At 44.8% G+C, this 23,495-nt stretch overlaps 1 protein-coding gene across 4 annotated transcripts in view; it reads left to right on the top strand.

The window, feature by feature from the left end:
• Positions 1 to 23,059, top strand: part of LOC147030824 (glutamate receptor 3-like) — a 121,957-nt gene extending 98,898 nt beyond the window's left edge. The window contains exons 14-17 of one of the 4 annotated variants that reach the window (XR_015056521.1): positions 7,640 to 7,754; positions 16,119 to 16,386; positions 19,545 to 19,900; positions 20,476 to 23,059. Coding sequence is in view for 3 of the 4 variants with exons in the window: in XM_085875325.1 (XP_085731451.1) it covers positions 9,777 to 9,891; positions 16,119 to 16,385 (382 nt within the window). In the remaining variant the exon portion in view is untranslated. Of the gene's footprint in view, positions 1 to 7,639; positions 7,755 to 9,776; positions 9,892 to 16,118; positions 16,387 to 19,544 lie in introns of those variants that run through there. The other 3 variants (XM_085875325.1, XM_085875324.1, XM_085875326.1) reach the window with 3 other exon arrangements.
• The last annotated feature ends 436 nt before the right edge of the window (positions 23,060 to 23,495 follow it).

Genomic DNA, 23,495 nt, shown 5'->3' with positions numbered 1-23,495 from the left:
GAATGTCACTCAACAACCGGAGGATGACATCAAGTGACCTACAAAAGAATGGCAAACGGCAGCTGGGTTGAAGTGCACGGTGAGGACGGTTTGAAACAGGCTCCTTGGGGCAGGGCTGAAGTCGTGCAAAGCTAGAAAAAAGCCCTTCATCAATGAGAAGCAAAGAAGAGCCAGGCTGAGGTTTGCAAAAGACCATAAGGATTGGACCGTAGAGGACTGGAGTAAGGTCATCTTCCCTGATGAGTCCAATTTTCAGCTTTGCCCAACACCTGGTCGTCTAATGGTTAGACGGAGACCTGGAGAGGCCTACAAGCCACAGTGTCTCGCACCCCCTATGAAATTTGGTAGAGGATCGGTGATGATCTGGGAGTGCTTCAACAAGGCTGGAATCGGGCAGATTTGTCTTTGTGAAGGACCCATGAATCAAGCCACGTACCAGGTTGTCCTGGAAGAACACTTGCTTCCTTCTGCTCTGACAATGTTCCCCAACTCTGAGGATTGGTTTTTCCAGCAGGACAATGCTCCATGCCACACAGCCAGGTCAATCAAGGTGTGGATGGGGGACCATCAGATCAAGACCCTGTCATGGTCAGCCCAATCTCCAGACCTGAACTCCATTTAAAACCTCTGGAATGTGATCAAGAGGAAGATAGATGGTCACAAGCCATCAAACAAAGCTAAGATGCTTGAATTTTTGTGCCAGGAGTGGCATAAAGTCACCCAACAGCAATGTGAAAGACTGGTGGAGAGCATGCCAAGACGCATGAAAGCTGTGATTGAAAATCAGGATTATTCCACAAAATATTGATTTCTGAACTCTTCCTAAGTTAAAAATTAGTATTGTGTTGTTTAAAAATGAATATGAACTTGTTTTGTTTGTATTATTTGAGGTCTGAAAACACTGAATCTTTGTTGTTATTTTGACCAGTTGTCATTTTCTGCAAATAAATGCTCTAAATGACAATATTTTTATTCGGAATTTGGGAGAAATGTTGTCAGTAGTTTATAGAATAAAACAAAAATGTTCATTTTACTCAAACACATGCCTATAAATAGTAAAACCAGAAAAACTGATAATTTTGCAGTGGTCTCTTAATTTTTTTTTCCAGAGCTCTATACTGAATACACACACACACACACACACACACACACACACACACACACACACACACACACACACACACACACACACACACACACACACACACACACAGTACACTGGATATAGTATATCAATTACTGCTCTGCACTTCCAGCCAAAGAAAGAAAGCAACATAAAGCAACCTTTAAAAGCAAAGGCCGGAGAGGAGACGGTAGAAGACAGACAGACCACCCACCTGCCTGTGGTGAGAGAGTGGGAGCCCAAGTCTCAGCCTCATCATGGGAGATACCAATGAGCCTCAATGCCTTGGTTTCCACAGCGTGAAGCCGAGAAAGGTGAGAGGCGGGAGCACCAGCCCAGAGGGGAGAGTCGTACTCCATCAGGCTGTGGGTGAAAGCTTTGTACGTGGTCAGGAGCTCAGTTGTGCTAAGGAAGGACTTTGTACGACGGAGGATGCCCAATGACTTTGGTGACTGGCTTTGGAGGCTAGCTTGAAGATGTAGCTTTCCCAGGAAAGATCATGGCAGATAGTGAGGCCCCAAAGTTTGAATGTGAGGCTTTGTTCAAGAGGATTGTTGAGAAATATATTGGGGGGGGGGGTCCAGATGGTCCATTCGGAGAGACATAGTGAGAGTGTGAGATTTGTCAGCATTGGAAGACGTTCCACGTGTTGGACCAGTTTGGGATTTTATCCAGATCTGCAGAGAGTGACCACATGGCAGAGGGTGTAGTCATCAGCAAAGAGATAAAGAGGATTTTCCACAAAGTCGAAGAGATCATTGATAACGAGAAAAAGCACAGGGCCCAGAACACTGCCTTGAGGGACTCCATCCTGGACAGGAAGAGGGGATGAGAGAATTCATTTATTTATTTTCATTTATTTATATTTTTTTCCAGACGATTTCTGATGGTTCTATGATGTTTTTTTTTTTCCTGGTGGATAGGCTTCGATGTTTATCTGCTTTCAAAATTACCTTCCTTCCCCATTGTCTCAGGTCGCTCACCTGCATTCTTTTTCATTTATTTATATTTCCATTTATGGATGCTTTCTGATAGTTCTGTGATTTTTCTCCCCATGCATCAACTTTGACGTCCAGCGGCACACAATTTCAGCTTTCTATGTCACCCAGAAGGTACCGATCTTTAATATCAGTCAGTGAGTCAGTCGGTCAGTCAGTCAGTGGTTAGACAGAACTTAAGAGTTTTATATACGAGATATATTGTTACGAACATCGCCTCTGGATAACTCCAAGAGGGCGGCATGTCCCAAGAGACCATGGATGCCATCTCCATCCTTAACTCAGGCCAGATCCTCATGCCCAGAGTTGGTTTACCATGCTAGTGAATTAAGTGTGGTCGATGGGGAACCGTGCCAGTGACTACATGGCAGTTAATTACTTGGCCGAGCAATCCAGTGCTGCATTACATGGGCTATGATTATAACTAGATTCATGGACCAATTGCCCCACAGGAACTCTATCTCAGACCAACCACAAGCAGGATAAATCAAGACACATATCAACACTTTGATGGTTTTATTCCAGGCAAACAAAGGAACGAAAGAGTGGAAAATGATGAGAAGAATAATGGGGAGATAATCAGATGAGAGAAAATGGCAGAGAAATTCAAACAGCAAAATAGCGGGAAAAAGGAGACAAAAATGGCACGTAATTCAACACATAGAAACACAGACGTTAGCCCTTACCATTACGCGATCATACCCACCCTGGAGCATTTATGAACAATCACCAATCACAAACTACAATCGTGGATCCGGACACCCGAAGAATGACACAGAGAGGAGGGTTGAGGGTAGAGATCAAGGAAGTAGATAATAAAAGAATGGGGACTATGGCGTGGTCTCAGCGAACCTGCAATCGCTTCGGTTGAAGCAACCTTACCATGACCCGGTGCCAAAACTCGCTTCTCATGCCCCAATTGTGTGGCAGTGGCCTGGTGGTCTTGGGTCCATGCCTTGATTCAGATATCACGCGATTTGCGTTCGGAGTCCTAGATGTGATGCTGAAGGCTGAACCATGTCATGTCAAAGCTACTGTGGAGAAAAGTGAACAGGAAGAAAAATATGAAGGTGGGGGAAATATGTGTCATGTGAAAAAGGAAAGTGTGAGGTGTGAAGAAAAGCACAAAATTCTGTTCTGAGGACACAAACTGTGAGTGGGGAGATCTCAGGGGAGAATTGCTCTCTCTACTTCCTTCTGTGATGGTCCTTTCCTGCGAGAGAGAACGAACTGAGTCGAGTAAGCACTTTTATCCTCCCCGTCAGTGTGCATGCGTGTCCTCCAAGCAACTTCAGCCCCCTGCGTCGTCTCCTGATTGGCCCAGCTGGGCCGCATTCTAGTCACACGGTGGGGGGGGGGCAGGAGGGGTAGATGGTGGAAGGTCCTAGCGTCTTTCAGCATCTTCATCTTTGGAACCCCAGCATCAACTTGGCTTCCACTCCGATGCCGCTAGTGTCAAACCCGGAGCCATGGTTTGTGAATGTGTAATAGTGTCTGCCAGAGAATGATGCAAGGTGTAAGAGAATTTTTGAAATAAAGAGATAGAGAAATAGAGATAGAAGTGAAAGGAAAATAGAGAAATAGGGAAATAGAAAAAAGGGGGGAAATAGAAGAAACCCTTTATTCTCACATGTGCAATGCATATTTGTCACATAAATATGAAACTGGCACTGTATACATATATATGTATATATATGCTTATACAATTTTATATCCTGGTGTTGGTGCAGTGGTTAGGGCAGCGGCTTGGGATCCAAAAGGTCCTGAGTTCAAGCCCCGTTGGGCCACTGAATTAATACACCAGGGGGTTGACTCAGCCTGTCATCCTTCCGAGGTCGGTGAAATGAGTACCAGTGTACTGGGCCGGTGTATACCCCGGTTAAAATAGGTGTACCATATCCCTGTGTCGTAAGAGGCGACCAGTGTTGCGTCAGGAAGGGCATCCGGCATAAAACATGTGCCAAATCACGATGCGGATCATACGGATGATCCGCTGTGGCGACCCCTAACGGGAGCAGCCGAAAGAAGAAGAAGAAGAAGAAGATATACAATTATATATATATATATATATATATTATATATATATATATATTATATATATATATACTGCAGCCTTGGTGAAAAAAAAATCCACACACTAAGCCTTCCTTGCACTGAAGCATAATGGTTTATCCCCATATTAATTCCCATAAATGGCTTCATTTTTGACCCCCTTTCACCCTTGTTCTGCACATTCACCTTCCTTACACTCCTCCTTGTACCAATCGATCTCCTCCATATACATATCTTTGATTTCCTTTCCTCTTCTTCCTGCCCAACTCTCCTACTCAAATTTATTTTCCTTTCTTCTTCGCTTTTATGAAGATAGCCCCCAAACTAATGCTCTTCCTCCATCAGACCACATATAATAGCCACGTGACTCACCAGCTTATTATCACTCAGTGGAATTGGCCCGCGCACCCTTTGAAAACCACCGTTGTAATGAAATAAATGGAGGGGTCTTGTTGAAGTACATTCGTTTGATGAAGTGGTTTTCATTCCGATTGTTACCATCAACATTATTTTAAATATAGATTAATCACTTTTTGGTTTCTCTTTCCTTTTCTTTGGTCATATTGCTATTTTGCTCTTCCATAAGTCTCAGTTTCTGTGTGGAGGAAAGCCTTCATAACTCTGGGCTGGAGGAGGATAAGTTTTTTTTTTCTGCCTCACAATCAGTGTTGCAAGTTCAAATCTATCTCTGTAAATCCCGGCCTTCCCGAGCAATACAACGGTTTCCAAATGGATTGTCAAGTCTCACAAGTCTTTTATATTGTCAATAACAGACAAAAGATGAAGATGATGACTTCGTTTCCCACTTCCTGCTTCCTCTCTCTATTCTCACTCTTCCTCCAAAGTCACCTCTGTCACGTGCTCAGTTATGTTTCCCACATGCTTCTGCAAGCACGAGCTTGGATTGTAATGCAAATGAAAGTGCGAACATGAGTGCATGCTTCAGCCAGGCCTTAAGATGCAGGATTCATTGATGGCAGTTTTTGTCCATTGGCCATCGGATCCATTTTGAAAGCTCAACAAACAACAGAGCAATTGGTTACACTCGGGTGAAATATGGGGGATTAAATCGGTGCCAGGAATTGAACTGGTAGTCCTCAATTGCAAGCTTTAACTGCCATCAAAAGTTTCCAGTAACCCATGAAAACTTTTCCGCCAAAAACGTACAAAACCCGCCATGCTTTCGCACTCCGATTGATTTGCATGGTTTCCTTGCCTGAAGTTCAGGAATAATGAGTAAAGCCTTTTCACTTCCTCTAGCTCCTGCCTCGTGCGGTGCTGCCATGGAATCCACAATGACCCACACACAATAACTCATCGTATTTGCTATTCATCTCCATTCCCCATGCCTTGTGTGTACTCCTCAAACGTGCATGCGTTCCCCACCAAACTCTGCATTTATGTTTTCGTTCTCCACTCTCAGTGAAATGGCAAAGTGTTTTGAAATTGACAATGATGAAAATGATGATCATTTGCAAGTACTTGCATGTGTTCTTTCAATTAGTATGCAAACACCTGTATTTACACGTGACACATATATCCCTTTAAAACATCTGCAGCTTCACCACACTTCCGATTCAGATAGCGATGTAGAAAATGGGATTTTATTTTGTATTTTTGGTCCCACGAGGCAAATGCAAAGCAAACACCAACCTGGCCGCCAATTAGGACTTCTCTTAAATCCTCATTTGTGCAAATGATGCCTCCAGGCCTATGAGCCAGTTTGAAAAATTGAGTTTAAAGGTAGTCAGAAAGCCACACCCATCGGGAGCATTTTTTTTAGGCAGTGCAATAGAGTAATGGTAATCAACCCGAATGTCAGGACCCAATAAACACCACAAACATAAATAAATAAAACCTTACATGAGGGTTACCCTAAAAGCTATGCCTACTGCATTGGAGATGAAGAATTAAAAAAAAAACATTTACAAAAATAGTTGTCTCCTTAATGCAGTCATTTTTCCATGGCACCAGCGTGACATCACAGTAACAGCATTTGTAAACTGCATCCTTTACGGTGATCTTTTCATGTCATCCGCAAAGACCAGATTTGAAAGGACTAAAAGGAGAGAAGCCTGAAGTTTGAACGTGCCCGGCTTGGGCTGTAATTTTGGTGGGAATATGTGGCCGAAGCAGATGTTTGTGATCGTCTTAGATGTCCGTAAGAGAGTGTGAGGCACAGAAATATTGTCGTGGTATAAAAAAGTACCTGCCATATCTGTTTTGGAGCAAGTTCTCCCAATGCCAGCTTTTTAAAATCAATCATCAACAGGGAAATAGATTTGTGAACCGAGGTAGAACGGTGACCTGTGAAGGCAGAAGTACAGAGGAGGATAGGTGAGTGCGAATGCATGGAAGAAAGTGCAGAGTTTCCTGGCAGACAGAAGGATATGAAGGAAGTTGAACGTGAAACTCCTGAGGTCACGTGTAACGCTGGTATACCTATATGGTCTGAAGACAGTGGCACTGACATAGCAGCAACAACAAAGACTGCAGGTCTGAGAGAATAACTGTGTGAGGAGGATTGTGAGTGAAGACGATAGGAGGAGGATGGACAAACTGAGTGAGGAGATCGGTGTGCAGATGAGCTTGATGGGATCATTGGTGAAGAGCCGACTAAAGTAGGCATGGCACCTGGTGTGGATGGAGAAAGATGGGATTCTGAAGAAAGCAGATGTCTTGAAAGGGTGATACAGGAGAAAGATGGGTAGACTTCAGTTGAGATGGGAGGATGGTGTGAAGAGGGATGTCATAAAGGTGGAGGTGGATGGAGAGAGAGGGGCTGAGATGGCTGGTGATAGAGGGCAATGGAGGAGTGTTGTGGACAAAGCAGAGCAGCAGCTCAGTACCAGTCGGCCGAACCCCATCTATAGGGTTTTTGAGGAAGAACATATATTATTAAAAACTCAGAGCTGTAACTTTGGATGGGAAGTCCAAAGTCTCATTCTCCTATGGACGGAAGGTCTTGCTCTTCCAAGTCTACATCTGTGATGTCTTAATTGTGCCAGATAGTCATCACGACTGATATCTGCAGGGAATGTAATTTTTGAAAACGAATTACATTAGTTTTTGACGCATCATTTCTGGGTCGAGGTATCGAAGTCATGATGAATCATCTCTGATGTCAGTGCAAGTAGAAGAATGCCTCATCTCCAGCAAAGTGATGTTGCAGGAGATTGCCACTGTTTTCAAATAGTGTTTCGACCTGTCAGAATTTCGCGAGAAAACAATGGGGGAATTTGCATTTGAATAGCTTTCAATTTACTTTTTAAAACAAGGCATTACTTTTAGGGTAAACCATGTAACCATAAAATCCCATAAGCACAACTTTATACAAAATATCATACAACACTGCACATCACAACGCACCTACATATGCACGCACAGCAGTAACTCATCGTTTCTCTCTATGTACATGTGTGTCCGTGTGCGTTTGTCTGTATTTGTCCGTGAATCGTGGCACCAGAGACATGGTTAACCTGGCGGTGCTTAAGCTAAACGAGCAAGGCTTGCTGGACAAACTCAAAAACAAGTGGTGGTACGATCGGGGAGAGTGCGGCAGCGGAGCTGGCGACTCGAAGGTCAGACGCGACGTACGGACCGTGCTTACACGCGTTGGGGAAAGCAAGAAAGCCCGTCGACTTATTTTTCTGGAAATTGCTTCCTGTGGTTTTTAGTACTCATGTTTTGATCCTGCACCAGGTTGTTTTTGTCAAAAGATTTTCTGGATTATATATAACATCAAATGATTTGGCAATTCCCTGATAGTTTAACAGGAGTGGATCCACAATGTTAAAAGATGGTGGTGGGGGGGGGGGAGAGGGAAAGGGGGAAGCTTCATTCCACATGTTGTTATTTTGGGGTGGGGGAGGGGGAGTATCAATATGCCTATCAAGACTTGTCCACCCTCAAAGCATTAAAATACGCCCTTTCCCACTAAACCTTTACCTATCTCCAGTACAATGTACTGAAACAGGTGAGTAAACGAGATGTTCCACTAACGCTGCGTAAAAGTCTATTTCATTGCAATTTAAAATTCCATTATGTATGTGTGATCAAATAAGCTCAGTGAATGTTTAGTTTGAAAAATAAATTCTCGTTTGATAAAAGGGGCCACTGGTGGGACACAAACAACGGTTAAATGGCCTCGAACACCCCATCCCACCTGGATCCACCCTGGGTCGTTCTAGTAGCAGATAATCACCATCACTTAGCTCCTTTCAATCAATGTGAATGCAAAGCCCACACCTGACCAATACATGCAGCAAGAAGAGTTCTGCGAGTCACAAAGATCATTTGCTGGATGAGCTCTCAGGGTGACCTCCAAGGTAAGTTGAGCACATAATGCATATTATGCTTTCCGCACAGACACCTTCCATTATGGTAGAAAGAAAGGCACGCTGTCTTTTGCGATCTTCCATGCCAGGTTGCAGGCTTCTACAAATTCTGAATTGGCAATCGAGTGAAATAAGTCGATGCATTCATTTTCCCCTCGCGTGTAAACCCGGCGAGCAGTGACGCATCTTGGCTGGGGTGCTTCGGCCGGCGGTCCCTTTCTCTCGACGAGCAGCGTGATTAGGTTGCAATGGGCCAGAGCAGCGGCCTTCTAGAAAAATGTTTTTAAAATAAAAATTGCACATACTAAATTTTATGTGAAAAAAATTCCATTTTGTGAGTCCTGAACTTGAACATTCCCACTCGATTATTTCAAAATCAAACAAATCACGCTGCTGCAATGGGACAGAATATGGAGATTCAGTAGCATGCTTGGTACACCACTATATGCCTTTATTCATGAATTTTCAGTGGATTTTAGGAGATTTGTTTGTTACCGCTTATAACCTCGTGGTGTTTGCGACCATTGCAGAAGGCAAAGGGCCCACCGGTACACACCCTCGATACATCACTGCGAGCACCGTGGTGGAGGATCCTGACAAGTTTGAGGCCGACGCCTTTAAAATTCACATCGGTCTCTGATGTCAGTGCTTCCTCCACCCGGTGCCTGACTGCGCAGTATCGGTCAGTCGGCCAGCCGCCCTCTGAGTCTCATCTCGGGGGCAAGCAGCCAGATCTGGCTGGTACTGGAAGCGATGGGCCACCGCCATTACACGTATCAGATTCGAATGTAGTCTACGGACTCCATTGCGCATTGGAAACGCAAGTAACAAATTCAAAATTGCTATGAAACACAGTTGTCAGCTATGCGATACAAATTGCTGTGGTCTGCCGCAAATTGATGGCCTCACCACGGAAAGTATGCAATTTTATTCTCGAGAGACCACTTGTGAGACGAATGTCGAACATCGCCATCGTGTTTAAATTCTCGAACAAGGAAAAAAAATATCCGGTAAAGGTCTGTTGTAATGGATGCCCATCGTGTCAATTTTTGTTCTTGTTAACGTCGACTATCTCTCCAAACATCGATTCATACACAGAAAATGTTACAAAGCGAACATTAAAATGGCGGTGGCTGCACCATCACTTTGTGACGGAGTGGGAATGACAGACGGTCATTCGACAGTAAGGGGGAGACGCATAACATAACATGGCAACGCGTCATTTATGTTATTCCTGCACCAAACCCCTTCGTGCGGCGGCGACAGAACCCCTGTAAACCTGGCGGTTCTGAAGCTCAGCGAGCAAGGGATTCTAGACAAGCTGAAAAACAAGTGGTGGTATGACAAGGGCGAATGTGGAAGCAAGGAGTCAGGCAGCAAGGTCAGCACCAGGGGATTTTTGGGGGGGGGGGAAATGGGGGTTTGTGGGTGTAAGGGCTGGGAATTGTAGTGCTTGATGGTTGATGGTGTACAGATGGGTGAAAAAAGGACGATGTGAAAGGGGCATTTGGAAAGGGTAGAATGAAGATGAATATTGAGGCTTGCTTGTGGGAATGTTTATGGGAAGGTCAAGTGGGCCTAGGTTTGCAATGTCTATTTTTTATACTGAACAAAAACGTTTTACACCTGTGCTCTTTCTTTTTTTCTATCTATCTCGGGAATTCATTTTGACCAGGATTCGATCATCAATTTAGTCTCATCATTAACAAGGAATGGATCTTCCACTGATGCAGTTTAGGGCCCCAAAAAGATTAGGGCAGAAATTTGGCCTGGGTACCTGGCACAGAATAGGCTCCTCTTTTCTCCACCGATGACAAGCATTTATTTCAAGACTGCAACTCACAAAGAACTAGAACAAAGCATCTCTGATAACTTTACCATTTTGCAAGTGATCCATACTATACATTTGGACTTCACTGGAATGCCCCACATATTCTCAGATGCAACATTGCTGAGATGGACATGGCAGGGTCAGGTGTCACTTTTGGAATCGACTGCGACTACTTCTACGACTACAACTTTTTATTTGACATCTGCAATTATTTCCACCTTCTTGTGAGTCCGGCAAGGGAACGCTTTTGACTTTCATGAACCGGCGAGCCAGGTTTGACATTTGACTGAGGGTGGCAGGAATTTGTGATTTGGCCAGAGTTGTAGCGATAACTTGCCTATTCTCTGTCAAAGACATGTAGGGATATTTTATGTTAAAAAAACTAATGCTGGCAGATGGGACACCCAGCTTAATGTCCATCTTAGGGATGGCACAATTTATGATGCATCTCCCTGCCTGCAAAACACCAATCCAACAGTTTATGCTCAGCTTGGGAATTGAACCAAGACTATACAGCAAAAAGGTAAGTGCAAAACTTCTACATCATCCTATTGGAACAATTATACTGTCATCTCCTTACACTGTATGAAACCTTCATTCTTTCATAGAGAATCTCTCTCCCTCCCTCTCGATCTCCCTATCGCCGTCTCTCTCCCTCTGTCTATCCCCCCCACCCCTCTCTCTATCTTCCCCCCTCGCTCTCTCTCGATCTCCCTCCCCTCGCTCTTTCACCCCCCCCCACCTCTCCCCCATCGCTCTCTCCCCCACCCCCCTCGATCTCTCTCTCCCCCTATTTCTCTCAATCTCTTTCTCTCTGTCTCGCTCTCCCTATCTCTGTCCCTCTCTCGCTCTCCCCATCTCTGTCCCTCTCTCGCTCTCCCTATCTCTGTCCCTCTCTCGCTCTCCCAATCTCGCTCTCTCTCCCCCTATTTCTCTCAATCTCTTTCTCTCTGTCTCGCTCTCCCTATCTCTGTCCCTCTCTCGCTCTCCCAATCTCTCGCTCTCTCTCCCCCTATTTCTCTCAATCTCTTTCTCTCTGTCTCGCTCTCCCTATCTCTGTCCCTCTCTCGCTCTCCCAATCTCTCGCTCGCTCTCCCTGTCTCTCTCGCTCTATCTTTCTCTCTATCTGTATCTCTCTCCCTATCTCTGTCTCACTCTCCCTATCTCTGCCTCGCACTCCCTATCTCTGTCTCACTCACCCTATCTCTGCCTCGCACACCCTATCTCTGCCTCGCACTCTCCCGATCTCTGCCTCGCACACCCTATCTCTGCCTCGCACTCTCCCGATCTCTGCCTCGCACTCCCTATCTCTTCCTCGCTCTCCCCATCTCTGCCTCGCTCTCCCCATCTCTGCCTCGCTCTCCCCATCTCTGCCTCGCTCTCCCCATCTCTGCCTCGCTCTCCCCATCTCTGCCTCGCTCTCCCCGTCTCTGCCTCTCTCTCCCCGTCTCTGCCTCGCTCTCCCCGTCTCTGCCTCGCTCTCCCTGTGTCTATCTCTATCTCTCCATCTCTCCATCTCTCCATCTCTCCATCTCTCCATCTCTCCATCTCTCCATCTCTCTCTCTCTCTCTCTCTCTCTCTCTCTCTCTCTCTCTCTCTCTCTCTCTCTCTCTCTCTCTCTCTCTCTCTCTCTCTCTCTCTCTCTCTCTCTCTCTCTCTCTCTCTCTCTCTCTCTCTCTCTCTCTCTCTCTCTCTCTCTCTCTCTCTCTCTCTCTCTCTCTCTCTCTCTCTCTCTCTCTCTCTCTCTCTCTCTCTCCATCTCTCTCTCTCTCTCTCTCTCTCTCTCTCTCTCTCTCTCTCTCTCTCTCTCTCTCTCTCTCTCTCTCTCTCTCTCTCTCTCTCTCTCTCTCTCTCTCTCTCTCTCTCTCTCTCTCTCTCTCTCTCTCTCTCTCTCTCTCTCTCTCTCTCTCTCTCTCTCTCTCTCTCTCTCTCTCTCTCTCTCTCTCTCTCTCTCTCTCTCTCTCTCTCTCTCTCTCTCTCTCTCTCTCTCTCTCTCTCTCTCTCTCTCTCTCTCTCTCCCTCTCTATTTCTCTCAATCTCGCCAGCTCTCTCTCTCGGTCTCGCTATCCCTATCTTTGTCTCACTCTCCCTATCTCTGTCCCTGTCGCCCTCCCAATCTCTCTCTCACTCTCCCAATCTTTCTCCCAATCTCTCTCTCTCTCTCTCTCTCTCTCTCTCTCTCTCTCTCTCTCTCTCTCTCTCTCTCTCTCTCTCTCTCTCTCTCTCTCTCTCTCTCTCTCTCTCTCTCTCTCTCCAATATCTCTCTCTCTCTCTCTCCATTATCTCTCTCTCTCTCTCCATTATCTCTCTCTCTCTCACTCTCTCTCCATTATCTCTCTCTCTCTCTGTCTCGCTCTCCCTATCTCTGTCCCTGTATCTCTCTCTCTCTCTCTCTCTCTCTCTCTCTCTCTCTCTCTCTCTCTCTCTCTCTCTCTCTCTCTCTCTCTCTCTCTCTCTCTCTCTCTCTCTCTCTCTCTCTCGCTATTTCTCTCTGTCTCGCTCTCCCTATCTCTGTCCCTGTATCGCTCTCCCAATCTCTCTAGCTCTCCCTCCCTCTCTCTATCTCGCTCACCATCTCTCTCTCTCTCTCTCTCTCTCTCTCTCTCTCTCTCTCTCTCTCTCTCTCTCTCTCTCTCTCTCTCTCTCTCTCTCTCTCTCTCTCTCTCTCTCTCTCTCTCTCTCTCCTTCTCTCCCTATCTCTGGCTCGCTCTCCCAATCTCTGCCTCACTCTCCCTATCTCTGTCTCGCATTCCCTATCTCTGCCCCCACTTCCTATCTCTGCCTCGCTCTCCCCGTCTCTGCCTCGCTCTCCCCGTCTCTGCCTCGCTCTCCCCGTCTCTCCCTCGCTCTCCCCGTCTCTGCCTCGCTCTCCCCGTCTTTGCCTCACTCACCCCATCTCTGTCTCGCTCTCCCTATCTCTGCCTCGCTCTCCCCGTCTCTGCCTCGCTCTCCCCGTCTCTGTCTCTGTCTCTCTCTCTATCTCTCTCTCCCCCTATTTCTCTCGATCTCACTCTCTCTTTAAATCTCTTCCTCGCTCTCCCCATCTCTGCCTCGCTCTCCCTAACTCTGTCTCACTCTCCCTCTCTCTGCCTCACTCTCCCTATCTCTGCCTCACTCTCCCTATCTCTGCCTCGCACTCTCCCTATCTCTGCCTCGCTCTCCCTATCTCTGCCTCCCTCTCCCGATCTCTGTCTCACTCTCCCTATCTCTTCCTCGCACTCCCTATCTCTGTCTCACTCACCCTCTCTCTGCCTCGCACTCCCGATCTCTGCCTCGCTCTCCCTATCTCTGCTTCCTTCTCCCTATCTCTGCCTCGCTCTCCCTATCTCTGCCTCGCTCTCCCTATCTCTGCCTCCCTCTCCCTATCTCTGCCTCGCTCTCCCCATCTCTACCTCGCTCTCCCTATCTCTGTCTCACTCACCCTCTCTCTGCCTCGCACTCCCGATCTCTGCCTCACTCTCCCTATCTCTGTCTCACTCTCCCTATCTCTGCCTCGCACTCCCTATCTCTGTCTCACTCACCCTCTCTCTGCCTCGCACTCCCGATCTCTGCCTCACTCTCCCTATCTCTGCCTCACTCTCCCTATCTCTGCCTCGCACACCCTATCTTTGCCTCGCACTCTCCCGATCTCTGCCTCGCACTCCCTATCTCTGCCTCGCACACCCTATCTCTGCCTCGCACACCCTATCTCTGCCTCGCACACCCTATCTCTTCCTCGCACTCTCCCGATCTCTGCCTCGCACACCCTATCTCTGCCTCGCACTCTCCCGATCTCTGCCTCGCACTCCCCATCTCTTCCTCGCTCTCCCCATCTCTGCCTCGCTCTCCCCGTCTCTGCCTCGCTCTCCCCGTCTCTGCCTCGCTCTCCCCATCTCTGCCTCGCTCTCCCCGTCTCTGCCTCTCTCTCCCCGTCTCTGCCTCGCTCTCCCCGTCTCTGCCTCGCTCTCCCTGTGTCTATCTCTATCTCTATCTCTATATCTCTCCATCTCTCCATCTCTCCATCTCTCCATCTCTCCATCTCTCCATCTCTCCATCTCTCCATCTCTCCATCTCTCCATCTCTCCATCTCTCCATCTCTCCATCTCTCCATCTCTCCATCTCTCTATCTCTCTATCTCTCTATCTCTCTATCTCTCTATCTCTCTATCTCTCTATCTCTCTATCTCTCTATCTCTCTATCTCTCTATCTCTCTATCTCTCTATCTCTCTATCTCTCTATCTCTCTATCTCTCTCTCCATACCATCTCTTTCTCGGTTTTTTTTCTCTCTTGGTGTTATATAAGCTTGCGTAAATCCAGGTCATCATTTCACAGTGCCCCTTTTTATTAATGGTCTGGTCATGCTCTGTTGGAGGTCTTTCGTTTTGGTGAATTTGACTTGATCGAGTCGTCCTCCTTTTCTGGTTCATCTTCCCATTGATGGATCAATCCATTTTAATGTAAAAGACAATGACACTGATGACTGGTTGGGCTGACAAATGAGGCACCCTGCTTCACCTTCACTTCCTGGAACTCCACATGTCATGTGGTGTTAAAAAGGACATGTTGGTGTCCCTGTAACATCTAGATTTTACGCTGAGTTTGTCTTTCTTTACGAGGCTGAGTTTGACCCTGAAGGTAGAAACACATTTCTTGCCTTTTCTGATGCTGAAAAGACTGACCTCAATTTTTCCCCTTCAGGGTTGTTGTCTTTGGAGAGATCCCTCCTCTTTAGCACACTCAGAATCACTGTCTATCAGCAACACTGAGGCTGAAACATCTATTTGAGGAGCATGTGTATTTGCTCCTCTTGCACTCGGGCCAAGTGCTGTCAGCAACTGCAAATCTTAACGGAGCCCAGGATCACAGAGTCTGTTCCTCACTCACCCTGTACCCGATCACTGTGTACAGTCAGGTGATCAATTGTGTTTCCGATTCCTGGAGTCTGTACATGACACCTGTCTGGGATGGCTACCTTGCAATGTCATCATGAGGAGTCATGGATTATAATCATTGAGTGGTATGATTGTTCATTTTTTTCCATGTGGCATAATTGTGAACCAGAAGTTCAGGCCTTCAGGCAGCTTTTATTCATGACATGATGCTAATCATCAGTTTGTAATATCCAGAATTTTGCACAATATGGCAAATCTTTTTTTTTCTTTTTTAACGCCTATTCTCCACGTGAACATCATGGAGGTTTATCGAGGGTTGATAAACTGGTTTTTGTTCAGCATAATAATTTATACTACAATGTTGGTTTGTGATAACTACAGAAAGTTCAAACAAATTGGCATGTATGACCTACTCATTGTGTTAACCTAGGCATGTGGTTCTGACAGTATGTTCAAGGTATCATGTTTGGAATACAGGCCACATCATACTGGTTCTGACAGTATGTTCAAGGTATCATGTTTGGAATACAGGCCACATCATACTGGTCGCACTTTCTGTCTTGTGGTGCATTCGCAGTTGCAAAATTCCACAGCCTTTCCAGAAGGAAGGACTCTCTGGTCAACTGGGGCCCAGTCCAGAGGCTTTCACTGAAGTACCATAAATGGAGAAGTAATTTGGAGTTAAAATAAATGAGATAATGAAAATGTTTTGAGAAGCATTTTGGTGTATTAATGTTGAGGGTTTACAATAGGGCAGTGCTATGAAACGTATGAGGAACCAGAAGCGATGGTGCTCTTTGTAGGATCGGTCAGTGAAGTCATCAGCATCCGCACTGATGGAAATCAAGATAAATACCGGTAGTTAAATCGCATGAAATGACTTTCACCCATTCACTTCCAACAGGACAAGACGAGTGCCCTGAGCCTCAGTAATGTTGCTGGGGTTTTTTACATTCTGGTCGGGGGGCTGGGCCTAGCCATGCTAGTTGCATTGGTGGAGTTCTGTTACAAGTCACGGGCCGAGGCGCGGCGCCTGCGGGAAACTATGCCACCCCAGGGCTGTCCCGGTGGTGTCCGTGTTTTGGGCCAAGCCACCCCTATGCGCCCTCCACTGCCTTTCACAGCATACCGCGCCGAGGCCTATGGCATACACGGAGGGGGTGCTGCATGAGGTGAGAAGGATGGTGAGCTTGTCGGTAAATAACTGGACTATCCATGAAGCACAATGGAGCAGGTGCAGGGAGTTGATGGTTGAGCAGATACATTATTAGTGATAAACAACAGACTCATTGGCATTTCCTTTGTACTAAACCTTCATGTCACTCAGCATGTGCTTCATTGAGACATTACTGCTGCATTTGGGAAGCAAATGCTGCATTTAGCCAGAGCTCGCTGCTTGAATTTGAGTGTTCACTCACTGAGCGTGCTGTGAGCAGCCCAATGTCATTCTCAAAAGAGAATTTATTCTTGCCTCAAAGGCCTCTGGGATCTGTTATGAGTCTGACCTTCATTTTGTTCGATTGTCTTCACACGTGTGGCACCATCGCTTTTTGAATTTGGATAAGGTTCATGCACAATATGTGCCTGTTCACATGGAGGATTTTGTAATTGTATCTACTTTTCACAATCAGAAGCAATGCAATGGATTTGCACAGTATTTCCCATTTAATACATCACCCCAACACAACCAGCTGATGTAAACCTTTGCCAATAACTTTGTTGGGGATATTGAAATGTAATGCGAGTCATATTCCTATGTTTGTTCCTCCTCATCCTCCTCCTCATTTATGACTAATAATGGGTCATGCATCGAAGTAGATATTCCCCTGGCCCACCCCTACAGCGGAAAGGTCCTGGGGAGAGCCGCCTCCCACCTTGGCTGTGCACCTGAGACAAGGGAGAGGGTAAACAATGAAAGCCAAAATGCAGCAGAATTCTTGAGTTATTGGTGGCACAAGGTACTGCAGCTGACCCACCAAGATAAGGGCGAGAGCCTAATGCAGGAAGTCGCTCAGAGCATGACAGCACAGTTTGCCTTGCACTAGGATATTCTGGCTAGGCCAAAGCACAGTCTCCCTTGTACTGGATACTCGGGTAAGGCCAAAGCACAGTCTCCCTTGCATAGGACACCCGGGCAAGACCAAAACACAGTCTGCTATGCACTCGGATACTCGGGCAAGGCCAAAGCACAGTATCCCTTGCATTAGGATACCAACCAGGGCAAGTGCAAAGCCCCCACCCTCTTCTCAAAAAATTGATATTTTTTTTTCCTTTTGGTGTCTTTCTGTTGTCTTCCACCTCACCCCTTTTTCTATCGTTTCCTTTGTACACCCCCCTATAAGATATAGGATAGGGGAAAGATTATTGCTGTTCTAGGGTTTGTTTCCACAATGAGCACTCCCAATTTTAATGGTACTACAGAGTTTCTAATTTAATTTTGTGGAGTGAAAGGGCTAGCCCATATTTGCGTACAACTAAAATGGCCACCCGTCTACCAGTCGGCCATCTTTGATCAGATCGCAAAATAAAGTGAGGGGCATGTGTATGCCATCATGTACTGTGCTTGTGCCACGTTTGAACAAAATCTGACCTTGCATGTCTGGGAAATGGTTGGGGACCCATTTAAGTTCCAAAATGGCCACCAGCAGGGCGTCTTGGATCTGATCTTAAAAAATAAAGACGTGCATTTGTAAGCCATCATTCATTATCTGTCTGCCAAGTTTGAACAACCGGAAAATGCATGTCCAAGAAATGGTTGAGGACATGTTCAACATTGGGGGTTTTTTTTACAACTAAAATGGCTGCTTGTCGGCTGCCGAAATACCGTTGACGTGTTTGACACCGGGGTTTTTTTTAACAACTAAACGGCTACCAGTCGGCCATCTTGGATCTGATCTCGAAAAAAAAGACGTACATAAATAAGCCATCATGTGTTGTCTTTATGCCAAGTACAAATAAAATCGGTCCAGACATGTCCAAGTATGGTTGCGGACGCACGGACACGAAAATCAAGACCAAATCCACGAGCCCCCGTTTTGGACAAGTCCAACGGGGGCTAATAATGGGAATAAAATAATGCGGGGTTGACAGAATTTTTTGACCTTGAACTGATTTTTAAGATGAAAGCCCAATTATAGACATTTTAACATTTTCACCAAAACTTGACAAAGTTTTGTCCCATCAGAATGCAATTTCCCTCATCAGAACAAAAAGCTCTCCGAGTTCAAGGTCAAAGTCAAATGGCGGTCCGAAAAAAACATGACGCATTTTCTGTCATTGCTCAAGTTTGCCAATGCTAAATCTCAAAGACCACCTCACCTTCCAAGATGTTCTTGCATCAAAATGGTGTACCTGCACTGAAGTTGTGCACCTGATATTTGATTCATGTCCATGACCTACTTTTTTCGGAATGTGACCTACGCAACAAAAAAAGACCTTTTTTGATCATAACTTGAATAGTTTTCCTCTGATATTTATTATATTGAGTTTTATGGATAAATTATAATTATAGATGGGGACACATTTTCTTAATCTACACTTTATCCCTAAACATTGAAGGCCAAGGTCATATGGTGGTCCAAAAAAACATATGGCCATCATTGGATTGCGAGCCAAGGGTAAGTCACGGGCGATTGCCAAGAGTAAGCCTTCCCCTGATTGGGGGGGGGGGGGCGCTTACCCTTGGTGATGGCTTTGTGATCGCAGATATCTCATTATTTGTCACATTCCGAATGATTTTTATAATCTAAATTGAAAGAAGGATAAACCTCAGTCTTTGCACAAACTACAACAAACAGATACAGCCACTCACTATAGCCCCCCTAACCTTGCAGTGTAGGATTGTATTAGGTCCAAGAGCATTATTACTTTCTCGATCTATAACAGGCCAGCTCTGCTAATGATAAGAACCAGTAGCCAAAAACACATATCCACAGATGGTGTCTCTCCCCTTGGTTAACTGGACCCCAGATAGGATTGTGTGGCGAACACCGCCTGGTCCGGATCCATGCGGCATTAGTCGACATGGCAAGTGGTTCCTGTTGCAGGTGCCAAAACAGTAAAGGGTTTGTATATCATTTTTATTCCGATGTAATTACACTGATTTATCAAAATTGCAAAATTGCTCAACTGGATTTTATTGTATTTAAACTTGGATGTTGAATAAAAATATATTTTTCCTCTTTTCCTTTAAACGCTTTATATACTCCTAATGTATTGTATTTGAGACTCCTATAACAGATTTTATCAGATGTTTTGTTTTGAATTTATCGGATGTTTTGTTTTGCTTATTCGCAATAATATCCTAAACTTCTGCTGTTTCCCTTCACAGTCTTGGTGGGACCAATTGTTATTTTTCTGAACCCAACATAACCGCCATTCTCCATCTGCAACAGCCAACCGATGAACCCATGCGCTCCGCGTCCCTCCCATCCCCACATCCCAAACGTTGGTTGACGTTGAAACTGGCTGGCAGCTTGCCGCTGTACTTAACCCTCTTCCTCTCTGTCAACAACTTGATCGCCTCTCTCCTCACCTCACCTGACTCTCATCTGATCTCTTGGAGAGGAGTTCGATGTCGTGCCACGACATGTCAACTTCAGGTGGACATAATGGATTTTCACGACGAGCACACGTGCACTCAGCTCGCTGTTTTCTGCCATGCTGCGTCGAACAGTCATTTGCAAGGTGGTCCGGCCTTCTGCTCGAGAAATCTGTCTCGAGCTTCCGCTATGTTCTGATGTTGGATTACATTTTATTTTATTTTTGATGCCATGGAAATTCTGCGTGATAGCAGGGCATTATGGCCTAAGTGAGGCTCCATTCCTGGCTTGACCATCTTTTCTCTTTTCAACTACAGGACCAGTAAAGATGCCTAGCCCATGAAGAATGGGTCAGGGGGGAGAGTGCTTTTAGAAGCTTGGGATTGCGTGTGTGTGTGTGTGTGTGTGTGTGTGTGTGTGTGTGTGTGTGTGTGTGTGTGTGTGTGTGTGTGTGTGTGTGTGTGTGTGTGTGTGTGTGTGTGTGTGTGTGTGTGTGTGTGTGTGTGTGTGTGTGTGTGTGTGTGTGTGTAACTGGGAATTCAACTGGTGCAGACATGTCATCATTTTGATAGAATTTGGGGAAGCATTGGTATTATTTTGTTTAAACAAGACAATTTTAAAACAAAGCTCCCCCCCCCCACATTCAGTAATAATGATTTCTTCTCAACAATGTTTTTTACTTTCTTATTTTTATTTTATTTCTCAATTTACTGTTTACAGGAAGAGCATTCTGAGCTGAGCATTTGTGGTCATTCAAGCAAAATTAATTTTGCAATTTGAGGGCAAAAGGACATCACGCAGCCTTTGAAAAAAAATCACAACTGCTTCAGAGTTTTGAAAATCCGGAAAGGCGCTGCTCACACTGATGCCATTATGGAGCCAGAACACTGCACATAAATTCTGCTCAACATAAAGGTTAATGCGTTGTTACAAATGCGTTCAATGGATTGCAGTTTTGCTGAAAGAAATGCACCTGTTAAACAAGAGCACGTGTGGAACTAATTTTGAGTTTGTAAAGACCAAGGAGGTTTTTAACAGCTTTCTCCCAGTTTTGTAAGAAACTATACAACCTGAAACAGGAATTAGCAAAACTGCTGTTTTGTGGGATTTCAGTTAAAAGAGAAGCACCTTTTCGGATTGATTTATAACGGCGCAGGATTATATACAGACTGTACAAAAATACATTTTGGTTTTGCTTGTAGCGAGCGATGCACGTTTGGAGGTTTTGTGATGCAATGCACTGAAAGTTTCACTTGTCCACCTGTAGAAAGCAAGAAACATAGCCATAGGTACTGTCGTCTCATATAGTGTAAAGGATTAATGCAGTAAAGCCTGTCTAATATGGCCACACATCATGGAAGTTATTTAACATTCTATGATACTACTTTATGTATATTAGACCATTGCCATAAAAATAACAAATTCATTGGCCACATTGTGCAGGTTTTACTGCATTACACATATAAGATGATGTTGATGGTCAAATGAGGATAAACCTTATATTTAAAGGTGTCTTTTTTGCTCTTAATTTTCCTTTTTTTCCATTCTTTCCATTCTCACTTTGTGGATGAGTCCTTTTTCCTTGTCCTTTATTTCTACCCCCCTGCCCCCCCACATTTTTTCGTCTTATTGCTTGGAAGTTACTTAATTTTTTTCATCCCTTTGTTCATTTGTTTCCATTCATAGTTTTTGTATTTGCATGCTTATGGAGAGGCCACTTCGAGGCAGTCGATTGGTCCCGCGACCACAGTGGGACTCGACAAGACCACAGCTGTGACCGAAGCCACAATGGGAGGTTGCGAAACATACCACATGATTGCATTCTTCACTGGTCGTGCGTTTTCATTTAAAATGCAGAGCAAAAGGTAAAAAGCTGATGTGGATGCCCAACCTTCGTCTATCCCACCATCTCATGTCCATGAGCTATTAGGGTTCTAATTAGTACCTGCTGGTAAAAGGAGTGACATGTTGGTTTGAAAAAAGAAATTAAAACAATAACAGGCTATTGCATCTTCCAATGGAAACTAAGTCATTGAAAGTTCAGTTTACCGACTTTCGTGGTCACATTAATATAAGGGTTTGTTTTTTTTCAATGCGTTATCCTTTCTTTACACACATTGCATTGTTTTACAGATCATGCTTGTAAAAGGGTGAATGTCAGCACTTTGCCGGTTTTTGCAATTAAAAACCTCCCTCGCAAGGTTTTTGACAATACGGCGCGTGACAATGACGTAGAGGGACGCGCGGATGCCATTGGTGTATATTAACCGCTCTCCGTAGTGACGTGATGACGTTTGCTTTTGCTGTTTGTGATTGGTCAGATGGTGACTTGAACGCAACTCATTTTTAGTATTTTAAACGATTCAGTCGAAGAGATGCTTTTAACGCTCGTCTTGTATTGGTTTGCACACTTAAGTCGGCTTGAGGATTTTTTTGGTGTTGTTTCTGTTTAAAAATCTTCATCCACAATTAAACATCGACCACGTTTTAATGAGAATTAAATAAAAACATTTTCATGTATAATCTGTGACATTAGAATTTGGGGGGGGGGGGGGAAATACCAATTTTTCTATAATTCATATTTCTAAGCCACACCCACTTAGATTTGGCCATTAGCCACTCCCCCTCCCTCCCAGGAGGGTGCGTTGGGACGTTTTGTACGATAGTCATTGCCAAACTGAAATTTACTCAAAACTTCCTTTTAGTTTTACACTGTTCACGCAAAGGCTACTTTGCACATACAGAATGTTAATAACATGGGAAACTGACACTGAAATGAACTTGGAAAAACTCTTTTCGGTATGCTTTCCGTGTCCCCAAACCTCATTTTACCTGTTGTTTTTCAGATAATTTTTTGCCGATGATGAAAAGCAAATATTATAACTTGATCATTTCATTAGTAATAGTTTATGTGAGACATGAATTATTTGTTTTCAGTTTAAAGTACTGGCTCATGGATTGTGATAGCTGCTGCACTTGTTTGGAGTGATTCCATATATTGGAAATGTGTAATCGACAATTTTAAACTAAACTTGAGGGTGGAACCTGAAGGTAAATCTTATTTTGTTTCCTTCTCCCTAACCCTTAACTGCTCATGATTTTCCATGTAAATGATGCGTAACAGGCTGGGTGACGTAACAGGAGTGACGTTATGCACTTTGTGATGTTATGCCATGCTTTAAAAGGCTAGTCGATCATTTGCTCCAAGTTTAACTCGTAACATTTGTTTTGGGGAGAGGGGATAACCTAATTATGGCATTGAAAACGGTTTGTAAATAAAAATAAAGATGTTTCTTTAACAATTTCTACTTTTTCCATAATTTATTGCACCACGAGGGACCATCTACATTGTATTAATTGAAGATGCAAATATGGCAGAATCATTCACCCCACATCCCAACCTATGCTCCATATATACACTTTCTCTTCCTGTACTGTATGCTCCTTCCATTTCCTCCATGTACTATTTCTGGGCCAGATAAATTTTATACAATATATATATATATATATATATATATATATATATATATATATATATATATATATATGTGTGTGATACCCGTGCACATGCACGGGATAGCAGTACAACATAGCTGGTAGCAGACAACAGACCGTACATGGGGAATGACAAAAATACGCATTGTGCAAAATGCAAGTGGTACGATGGAACGCCAAGACTTCCCAAACATTGTCGGCATGTCCGCTAAGTGCCACAGCAATTTCAGAGGGATCGTGTGACG

This window comes from Eptatretus burgeri, chromosome 3 (assembly GCF_056783735.1).
Source record: "Eptatretus burgeri isolate ZD-2024b chromosome 3, Ebu_testis_v1, whole genome shotgun sequence".
In the NCBI taxonomy this organism is placed as follows: Eukaryota; Metazoa; Chordata; class Myxini; order Myxiniformes; family Myxinidae; genus Eptatretus; species Eptatretus burgeri.
The sequence above is the reverse complement of the archived record's forward strand: the minus strand, read 5'-3'. Positions and strand labels throughout refer to the sequence as shown.